Source organism: Salarias fasciatus, chromosome 18 (assembly GCF_902148845.1).
Source record: "Salarias fasciatus chromosome 18, fSalaFa1.1, whole genome shotgun sequence".
Lineage (NCBI taxonomy): Eukaryota > Metazoa > Chordata > Actinopteri > Blenniiformes > Blenniidae > Salarias > Salarias fasciatus.
The window spans coordinates 18,245,323-18,256,506 of record NC_043762.1 but is presented as its reverse complement, the minus strand read 5'-3'; the positions used below and the strand labels follow the sequence as shown (position 1 = coordinate 18,256,506).

The 11,184-nt window shown below is 42.1% G+C and overlaps 1 protein-coding gene across 1 annotated transcript; it reads left to right on the top strand.

The window, feature by feature from the left end:
- Positions 1–580: 580 nt before the first annotated feature.
- On the top strand, positions 581–10,270 carry elovl8a (ELOVL fatty acid elongase 8a). Its single transcript, XM_030115077.1, has 9 exons — positions 581–586; positions 3,342–3,408; positions 3,510–3,697; positions 4,210–4,290; positions 4,790–4,846; positions 4,985–5,099; positions 5,223–5,350; positions 6,098–6,241; positions 10,202–10,270. Exons 1-9 carry the CDS (start codon positions 581–583, stop codon positions 10,268–10,270), a joined length of 855 nt encoding a protein of 284 aa, XP_029970937.1.
- Positions 10,271–11,184: the final 914 nt, after the last annotated feature.

Below are 11,184 nucleotides of genomic sequence, written 5' to 3'. Positions count from 1 at the left end.
CTAATACACTGACTTTTTTGACAAACTTAATGTTATTGGATTTAATTTTGCTTTGTGTACGAACACCAGGGGTGAATATGAGTGACTTTGCATGCTACATGTTGCTTCCTCCATTTTTATGCATATATTTCCTCAACATAGAATAAACTTCCATTTTCATTTATCCCTGACAACATAAAGACTGACTGTGTGACTTGTGTCAGTGTCGTATCAGTGTGGGAAGACATGTGTGAGCGAATATATTCTTCAAGATACTGGCCTCCTAACAGTTAATAACCACTTAATAAAGATGTTAAAGTGAAATTTTACTCAAATGTTTATTTTTAATTTTTGCATTGTATTATCACTCATTTTCCCCTACTTATCATTATGTTCTATATAAATGGAGCAACTGGTTGCACCTTCTGGTAAATAAGATTGACCATAAGTCACGCAAAGTACACACACACACACACACACACACACACACACACACACACACAGAGCTCGATTACCTCAGTCATGCTTAAGACATGGCTGAGAAGCGGAGTGCTCTGACTGTGGGAAGAGCTGAGCAGGAGCGACAAAACCATCTGCCATCATGACGGTAAGATATCACTTCTTTATCAACAATAAAATCACAGAAAAGAGGATTTAACACTATTTAGCAGCACTTACTGTCTCCTTTAATATGACTGACTGCTGGCAGTGCAGCTAAACAAACACACATGCTGCTCTCACAGGTGTGACTGATTCAGAATCACAATTTTCTTTATATTGCAAAAGATTTGCATTTATTAATTGGTAAGATTCTGGTTTTTGAAACATTTCTTACAAATTGATATCGAGTTTACTCTGCAAACTGTGGGTAGGATGCATGTTGAGTGTGGCCTTGTCAGGGATTTCCTCTGTAAATCCTTGTGGGTTTACAGGTGAGGCTTAACTGCTTAGCTGTGTCCACACATATGTCACTTATGTACTGTAAATAGTGCTTTCACTACATTGTTTTTTTTTTTTTTTTCATTTCTGGGGACACAAAAGACAGGAGAATTTTTTTTTGTTGGCTGACAACTTTTGTCAGCAACCTTTGGAAGAGATGAGGTGAGACATGAGAGCAACTCAAATAACTATTGTATGTCTATAATAACCATCTTATTGTATAGACATGCATATAAAGAGCTGTTGCACAGCAGATAGATACTTGTGCAGCCAGAATAAATGCCTTTACTGAAGTGCACGTCTCCTACTACATCTATGCACATGCAATAATCATCAACAACTTAATAAAACAGCAATATTATTTTGGAAAAAAGTAACATTTTACTCAACAAAATCCACCCTCCTTTCCTTCCTCAAAAATGGTTCAATTGCTCTGTCATGTAGATTATCTTACGTTTCAGTTGCATCATCCTGCATCCCCATTTATTCCAGAAGGCATGACCACTGTGCCATCAGAACACTGCTGTTTACTTTAGATCCTGCTGTTTCATCATGTCCTCCACAGATCCTTTTCCTGGTGAAAGGGTCTGGATCATACCGTTTGGAATTATTTGATAAGTATTTTTGGGCAAAATATAATTTACATCAGTCTGTAATTAAGATACTTTCTAGGCCGGCAGAGAAGGCCTTGCAGGCCCTGACGGCCCAGTGCTGAGAACTGCTGTGCAGTGTTGAGCCTCAGACACTAGATGGCAGCACTGCTGCGTCTCAGTCATATTTGAACTTGCTTGTCGTCCACATCAGACAGCTCTTCATCAAGGGGATTATTAGTTATTATCCATTATCAGGAGATACGTTTGGATTAGTTGACATAATCCTTGAATTGTAATCCAGATCATCTCTGGGAGGCTTAATCAAATTTGTAATGGGGGGTTCTTGTTTCAGGAGAGGGACAATTTATGAACACCTAAAATACCATCTGCTACAAAGAGACGGCGCCTTTAATGTAGTATTTTTTTTTTCTTTTCCAGGACGTTAACCTGCAGAACTTGTTTTGTTTTGACATTAGTGCAGCCAACACAAGGCAAACTATGGGATGCAACCCTGAACTTTCTTCCATGGAGACAAAAGCACAAACTATAATGCAAATTGCTGCCCATCTGTATTACACATTCCAAACAATACAACTCATCTGCACCGATTATTTAATTGTTTGACCATTAAAAGTAGAACTACGGGAACATTAAACAAATAATGTGTAAATACCTCGGGTCAAATGATAAAGGTTGGACATAAAATCAAATCCTAATAAAAGAAACAAGCAATAAAATCACTAAATGTCTGCTGTGTTCATCCACCTTTAATGTACAGTTTTGTGTTCGAACCATATTGGCGAATTGCACCATATAAGGTAATGGAGCCCCTGGTCTCTATTACATTTCCCTTCTACTTCTCCCAAGACTGCAGTTCTTCATTTTTCATCCATATAGGAGACGCAGTCAGCTGCCAGGCTGGACTTCCCTCCTGGACTGTAAAGTTATGGGGCTGCAAGAAGCAATACCATCTTGTGATCTCGATTTGTTAGCCTATAGTGTCGACCTAAAACGCACCACAATGACTCCACAGCACACTTGATTGCATTATTTCAGTGGAGAAAACAACATTGTGTATATTTCTTTATCCAGTAGCTGCTCCAGAGCTCACCTTATGTGGTTCAAAACAGAATTATGGATCATAATCATCCTTTCTCTACTTGATCCTTTTTGGTGTAGTGTTCGGTCAACAGTGGTGATAGCCAGGCATCTCCCAGCTATCTCTAGTATAAGTCAAATAGTTAATGTTTTCCTTTTGACTTTTCCAATAACTGAATAGGAAGTATGAGGATCAGCTCTTATCTCTGATGGCTCTTGCAGGGAAGTTTACCAGAATTGAAACAGTATCGCTCGCAGTCAGGCCAATTCTTCAGAAAGCAGGAGCTGATCTTCACCAGGCGTTACTGGAAAAGGACCCAGCTGTTTGCTGAATGCATTCTACCCCTCCCTCTAAAACTAAGGATGTTTTAGACCATATTCACACCAATAGGATGTAAAATAACTCAAACACACTAAACTAGACAGAGCAGTAAAGGCAAAGAAGGAAATGAATTAATCTGTATTTCACACAGGAGAGGGAAAAAAGTAACGGTAGAATAAATGAAATGAAAGCTTGAAAAGGAGTTCACTTATAAAAATTCAACCTCACAAAAAGGAAAGCTAATAACATATGAATAACAAGTGTCCTGGCAAGATGGTCTGAAAGGCTCATCAGTGTAAAACCTGATAATAACCGATTCCTTTCAATCCCGTGGGTTCCTGTGTATCAGCTTTGGAAAATAATGTACCATCTCAAGAAGGTTTTTTCCTGCTTTTGTGTTCCTATTTTAGGATTTCCAGGTGCTCACAATGTGGCAGAAAGTCCAAATATTCTACCATGGGATTCTGGAGCGTGGAGGCAAGGCTGAGAAACATCAGAACTGCAGATTTTATACTGGATGTTTGTGAAATGCAGATCTTGAAAAGGATTCCCTCTAATCGTCCCTCTCCTTCGTTTAGACAAAAGGACGGACGACTGGCTGCTGGTCCACTCTCCTGTGCCTATTAGCTGTATATTTTTCTGTTACCTGATCATTATATGGGTGGGGCCAAAGTTGATGGCGAAGAGGGAGCCAGTTAACCTCAAGCCTGTCCTGATTGTTTACAACTTTGCCATGGTCTGCCTGTCCGCCTACATGTTCTATGAGGTGAGTACTGAGGAGATGTTCCACTTCCAGTTCCTTCCAGGATATTGACCACTGTCAAAGTAACACGAACTGAGGATGGAAAAACCTGACGGTTTGCTTCTTAAACCACTACCGTATTGTTGAGGTCCTTATTGACACGTTGAGTGTTTTTTGCATGATTCTGCCAGAGCATCTCTAAACACTCCTTGTGGCTGCCTGTCACATGCCTGGTTGATGTGCATAAAACGAGGTTAGGACACACACACTGATACAGCCCGAGTCAGAAATGATCCATTTAGATCTGTCCACCAGATGTCCTTCCTAAAATGTTTACACAGAACTATTTATCACTTCTTTCTGTTGCCCTCAAGTGGAAAGAAAAATCTCGGGAAGTGGTACAACACAAGGTGTCCTTGTGGAATTGGTTTTTTTTTTTTCATATATTTTTTTCTGTATGATAAAATTCAATGAACGCTCCTTCTGCTTCACGAGTAAAATCAAAGCTGAGATGAAAGCAGCTTTTGTCTTTCCAGTTCACGGCCTCTTCCTGGTTGGCTGGATACAGTCTGCTGTGCCAGCCAGTCGACTACAGCCACAGCTCCCTGGCAATGAGGGTAAGTCTCTATACGGTCCCACTTTCTCAGCAAAGCTGAGAAATTATCTTCAAATGTCACAGATTGTTGGCTTGGACAAAATCCTTCCAAAAATATTCTAGAAATCAATCATAGTTACGGCCAGGTCAGATAACTTATCCATACAAAGGTCACAGGAGTGTAAAATCTGCTCCAGTCAACAGAGCAGCAAGCAGGTTCACCTGAAATCACCTGTACATCTCAGGGTCAACGCAGGACAGAGAGACGACTTTCATCCTGGTTAGGGCCACAGAAATCCTTGTCTTGTCTGCTAGAAAGCCACATTCTGCCAAACTGTAGAACAGTTCTAAGAATTCTGAGAACTGGAACGACTAACTGTCAATTGAGCTTAATGAATCGCAATATCTGAGTTTGGTCAACTTTAAAAATGCATTCAGTTGAACAGTTTTTATACATAATTGTAAATATTCTTCATACAACTCTGCAGGAATACGTCTGTTTTGTTCCTCATGTTTGATAGATGGCGAGAGTTTGCTGGTGGTTCTACTTCTCCAAGGTCATAGAGCTCAGTGACACCGTGAGTACTGAAGCACTGTTTGTTTTTACAACTTTACAACGGTATTTATTGTGCACTGACTCAGAAATGTGTAGCGCCGCCTCACAATAATGCAACACTCTGTTGCGTGCCGTCCTTTATCTGTTCATTTCGTTTCAGATATTTTTCATTCTGAGGAAAAAGAACAGTCAGCTGACCTTCCTTCACGTCTACCATCACGCCACCATGATCTTCAACTGGTGGGCCGGGGTGAAATATGTGGCCGGGGGCCAGTGTGAGTGACCACCCACCGGCCCAGCCTCATGAAATGTCATGAACAAATTGCATAAATGAAGTTATTTTGTGGAAGGCCGTCGCATTCAGCATATACATCTTGTGTTTTTTTTTTTGTCTGCAGCTTTCCTGATCGGTCTGATCAACTCCCTGGTCCATGTAGTCATGTATCTGTACTACGGCCTCGCAGCGCTGGGGCCAAACATGGCCAAGTATCTGTGGTGGAAACGCTACCTCACCTCCCTGCAGCTGGTCAGTATGAACTGACATGTTTTTAACACTACTTTTCACTTTTAGGTTCTTCATTTAAATGTTTGAGTGAGACTATTTAGTTTTTAATGTTTAATCTTGCTAGTGGTCAAATATCCTTTTTTTTTTTTTGATGAATGTGATGCTCTCTTTGCGAAGTTTGCCGCTCCAGGCCTAACGCGTCATGAACCACTGACAAGTCTCTTCCTCTTCTAGTGTAATGCCTAACGAAACTTAAATACGTTGATGAGCTTATTAGCGAGCCCTCCTGGTAGATTTGTCATTGTTCTGACTGGCTGCTCTCATAACTAGATGGATTAGCTGCTCCGATGCCCCTCAGCTAACTAGTGGACCATCTGTTCTCTGCTTATATCGTTGATGGAGAAACAATGCGTCCTGTAGTGTTTTCTTTCTCCATTATTCTATATGGCTCCTGCATATATAGGTCAGCAGGGTGCCTCTCTGCCTTTCTTATGATTGTTCTGACCTTCGGATTTGACCCTCAAGCATTCATTAACAGTTGGCTTCACCAATTAGTGGACCGAGGAGCGAAAACTGAGATATTTCAGACGACTTGGGAGGCTGCTAATTGTACTTTGTGTTTACGAATGAACGTGTGGCAACCTTTAATCCGTTTTCTGTTATTTTTTTTATCATGTATTCTGAAAAAGTGAACATTATACGGTCAATATTTATCCTTTACTGTTTTTGTACTGTTGTTTGTTTATTCATCCCAATTCATGTCATCAGCTGCAGTTTTTCATCGTGACCATCCACACCGCCTACAACCTGTTCGCCGACTGCGACTTCCCGGACTCCATGAACGTGGTGGTGTTGGCCTACTCCCTCAGCCTCATCGCGCTTTTCAGTAACTTCTACTACCGCAGCTACCTCGTCAAGCAAGGCCGGGAAAACTCAGCGAGGCCTCAGCGAAAGTACACGAAAAAAGTGGCGTGAGGAAAGACGTGTAAGATTAAAACATTTAGGAAACATTCCCAGTCACATCATATTGAGTTTTGGTCGAATACAGGTAATACAGGTGATGTGTTGTGCCTCCTTATTTGTGTCCTCCATCTGCACACGGGGATGTTTACATTGATGTGCTCTCTCTGTTCTTTCATCCAGTCCCCTCCCCCAGCCGTTATCAGACAATACTTTATAATCATCGTCGCTTTATTCTTCACGTGCCGCCATTGGCTGGCGCTCACGGCGAACCGGCCGCCGTCTGCCATTAGCTCTGCGCTCCACACTCCACATGTATTCCTCCCACATTTGTAAACGAGTGGGAGCCTCCCCGGTTTTCAAGCTCTTAATCCCTTTAGCCAATGGGGATACTGCGGCTCGCGCCCTCGCCTCCCACCGCCCCCACCTGCCCATCTGTCAGAGTGTGTGAGTGTAATTGGACGGACAAATCAGTCGGTCGCCTCCGTTCGCCCCCTCTTGTGGACAGAAATGAATTAACAATTCAAGAAGTGATTCAGTTAAGCAGATCTGATTTCTTTAAACGTTTTAACTTTTCTCTTAAGCCACATTGAGGAAACTGAAACAGTGGGACAGGTAGTGGAAGTGTGTGCATGTGTGCGTGTGTGTGTGTGTTTGTGTGTGTGTGTGTGTTATGAAGATATCCCATTAAAGCAACACAGAAGATGTTTCTTAACCGTAAAACTGAGAGTTTCCGAACTGTTCAAAGCATCAGCAGTGAATTAAAGTGTTCAATCTCAGGAAGGTTTGCTGAAGTACTGCAGATAACCTCCCTGATCCTGGAAAGAGGCTTTAGCTACTGGAAGCACAGATATATGCAAACAAAGAGCTGATCAGGCAACCTGTGTTTTAACTTTTTTACATCCCGGTACAGTTTTTATGAGAGCTGCTGGATTAGGGGACAGCGGCAAGAGGGAGTCAGGTTAGACAGTGAACACCCACATAGAAAGACGGGCAGGGAGTGGCTTCATGGAGGAATGCTGTCAATTCTCTGTATCTGTGAAACAACACAAATAAACGTTCATGTAGCCTTGCATGTTATATCCAACATTATGTAACTTACTTCTTTTTTTTTTTTTTTACTTTGAATTAGGGCTATCATCATGTCCTCATATTGATGATATTAAAAAAGTACATTTTCATTGTCATTGTCATATTTTTTGTTATTTGATATTTTAGCAGCACTATTCCAGATAATATATTCTTGTACATGATCCACTAACCAAACACACCGCTCTGGGGCATCATGGGAATGTTTCTCAAAGTGGCATCAGATCTGAATAAAGAACATTATCTGGCACTATGGGAATCAGATAGTTTTCACTGTCTATGAAAGAAAAATAACTTCAACCTGATCAGACTTCAGAACTCACAGATCTTACCAGGGTCACATTCCTTCATCTCGCCGAGGCTTGAAACAGCAAACTGCTCTCCCCTCAAACACCTCTTGAAGGTTTGTTCCCGCGTTCTAATCCTTTTCGGTATTATCTTTTTCTCATATGAGTGCTGCTGCCTTCAGACTGATAGAAAATAGTTTAAGGTTTTAGAAGTTTTGTTGGAGTGGCTCAGAAGTTTTCCATGACACAAAATCACAGAATTTCCCTCTGGGATAAATAAAGCATTTCTGGTCTATTCTTTTTCATTCTAGTAAAACTGAACAAAATGATTAAATGTTCTCGCCGATCTGATCAAAATCTATTTATTTCATTTTATTGATTTATTTTTAACCCACAGAATAAAGTTCTTTTCTTTCTTTGTTTTTTTTTTTCTTTTGTGTTTGTTTTTTGCATGAATTCATTTGAAGGAAACCAGTCCTTACAAAGGGACTTCCAGTGAGAATAACTTTTGAGCTCATCAGGTGAGGAACTCCTGTTCAAAAGCAGGCACTGACTCTGAAGCAGCCGACAGGGAGTGGCTGAGCTCATTCTTGTGAATGTATCAACCTCTCTCATATCTCTCTGCAGCTATTTGCAGACTTGCACGCCAGCCTGCAGGTCCATAAACGTTCTCTATTTAGCACGGTATCCAACTTGGAGTCACAGCGACTAGAGCACATTTGACTCACGTGCAAAAGAGACAATAGTGATAACAACTGTGCAGGCTCCCTATGAGAACATATTTTGGTAAAGTTATGTGTTCTCAAAGCACCTGATGTTTGATTTGCTGCTACCTAATGAGAGAAAAAAATTCAATCAGCACATCTGTAATCCTCGTGCATGCACATGTTTTCATAGAGAAAACAACTGGAAAGTGTCACATGGACGAACATTGAAAAAAAAAAAAACACATGTTACATAGATTTTTCAGGTCTCTGATTTCAAGTTTCAAGCCTTCTCTGTAGGATGCATGCATGTGAGAGTGCTGGTGAGAGTTCGCGGAGCCGTATGGCCAGCAATAAAAAAACAACACAGGGCACACTTGTGCAGCATTATAAGCCATATTTTGCTGCTGGCAAGCGCTTAATCTGCTCTCCATCTCAACACAAGTGTGTTACAAGCGCGCCATGCGCACACAGCTGATTGCCAGAAACCCATTTAAAGACCGATGTCCCTCAGCCTCGCCGCAGGCAGCGCTCCAGGTTGATTACTGCTGAGTGCCGTGCAGCTCAGGCATGACTGACTTTCTGCCGCACGGTCGCTTTGATCAACTCACAATTTTGCAACCAGATGATGGGTTTCATCTTGAGTGTTTAGAGAGTTACGGGCCCTTTGAGATGACGCCGGCGCGGTGAGAGGTGTCATCTGAGCATTAATGCTTTTCGGCGGTATGTGACACCGGCTGGATAACATCACGCGTGAACACTTTGAGCCGCGTCGTTGACGCAGACATGAATGGAGCACAAAACTGAGCGGCGAACCTGCCGAGGTCTGGTTTTTTCTGCTGAATCTGTTTTTTTTTTTTGTGAATGACTTTGTGTCCGTCTCCTTGGTAACTGTGCCAGACGGTGTTTTGGGCTGCGGTCAGCTCCAGGCAGACTGTAATTAATAATCAGGTTAGAGTGAGAGGATATTGAAGCCCTCTCGGAGCGGCTGTTGCTATCTTCCGAGCTGGTGAGAGGGACACAGATACACACTCACGCACAAAGAGACGCGCATGCACGCACGCATGCACGGAGGCATAATTGTTGATGGAGAGAGAGGTTTGGGCAGAAGAGGGTGATAAGTGTGCTTGAAGGTGAGCCACTGGGTTGTTTCATACAATGAGGGTTAACAAGAGGCTGCAGCAATCTCAGCCTGAGGAGAACACACTCAGCCACTGGAAAGCTAGTGCTAATCAGCCAACCAACCAGCTACTAGCTCCCTGTCAAGTGTGCGTGTGTATGTGTGTGTGTGTGTGTAGGTGTGTATGTGTGTATGTGTGTAATTAAAGACTCTCAAGAAGTTGCCACTCAAAGAGCTTTTTTACCCCCCAACTCTCTCGATTTCCAACCCACAGGAACAAATTCAGACCTCTGAAATATCCCCTATCTGTCACTTTGTCACTTCTTCAGCCTCTACATGTGTGTGTGCGTGTGTGTGTGTGTGTGTGTCCTCGTGCCCCTTTGTTCTCAACTGGAGAAACCCCATCTGCCGGTGACATCGTCTCCATTTATGGACAATGGGATGAACTCGCTGCCACCTGTATCTTGGTTATCAGTGTTATGTGGGGGATGCGCCATTTATCTCGACAGGCACAAAGCTTGATTTATGGCTTATATTGTTTGTTGTAGGTCAGACAATCTCGAACATAAAGAGATTTGTTTCTGAGGGACACGGGGGCCCACGGGGTGTTATGCAGTTTGATTGGTATTTGCATGCACCCGATTCTGTAAATTCGCCCCGTTAGCGCCAATTGATTTTTCCGTCGTGCTGTCACTTTGCCTTGAAAATCCAGTCGAAGAAAAAGAAGAAGAAGAAAAGGCTGGCGCATGAAATAATATTTCTATTTATGAACACAGAGTAGCATCCTTTACCTGAGCAGGTTGTGATGAAATCCATTCTTTGTATAGAAATAAAACATTAACAAATAAAAATTGAAAGAAAAAGAAAACGCAACTGAAAAAAAGTCCCCATTCTCTTAAAAAACATCTGTTTAAAGATGTTCCTTACCAACTATTTGATGTCAAAGTTATTACATTAAAATCAGATTCTGGATGAAACATTCTGCAAAGACATTGAGAGACAGAATTGAAGAGCTTTCTCAGATTGTATTTTCTTCATTACAAGTACTTTCTTTGTGTATTTTCAGCAAAGATAGCAGGTCGAATAACAGCCTTCAGCGAGGAAATCACCATCCATGACACCACAAACCCTACATTACTGATTCTTGAAAGCCTCCAGCCAATCACCAAAGCGATTACTGTGCCTAAACTGCGATTCGCATTCTCTAATCGCGTCTGTTCACACTCCCAAGTAAAAAAAAGTGCTCGATTTAGTCTCCTCTGTCATTCGCTGAAGTCTCAGCAGTGATTTAAGGCTGCAGGAGGCGGGTGTCACACACCATCTGAAACACACACTATAAGCAGTAATATCTTTTTACCAACTCTGTGTTTTGCTGCAGTGTTTTTGCTCCAGTAAAATTTGAAGAATGAGTCCAAAGTCTTCTTTGTCATCGTTCATCTACCTCATCCTTTACACCGACCATCTCCCTGTCCTCCTCCACTCCGTCCCTGAAGCTTCTCTCAGGTCTTCCTTCCTCCATTTGGATGCAGTGCTGGTCTTCGACCGAAGCCTTTCAGCTCCGCTCCTCTACGTTTGTCCCTGAACCGCTTGACACGAACCGTCTCTCTGATCTTTATTATTTCTCACCTGTCCATCCTGGTCCCTTCCAATAAAACCTTAAGCTTCTTCACCTCGGCCACCTCCAGCTCAGCTTCC

Coding starts and splice junctions, on each gene's coding strand:
- elovl8a (XM_030115077.1), top strand. Junction 3,409..3,509: donor TGGGATTCTGGAGCGTGGAG/GCAAGGCTGAGA, acceptor TCCTTCGTTTAG/ACAAAAGGACGGACGACTGG. Junction 5,100..5,222: donor ATATGTGGCCGGGGGCCAGT/GTGAGTGACCAC, acceptor TTTTGTCTGCAG/CTTTCCTGATCGGTCTGATC.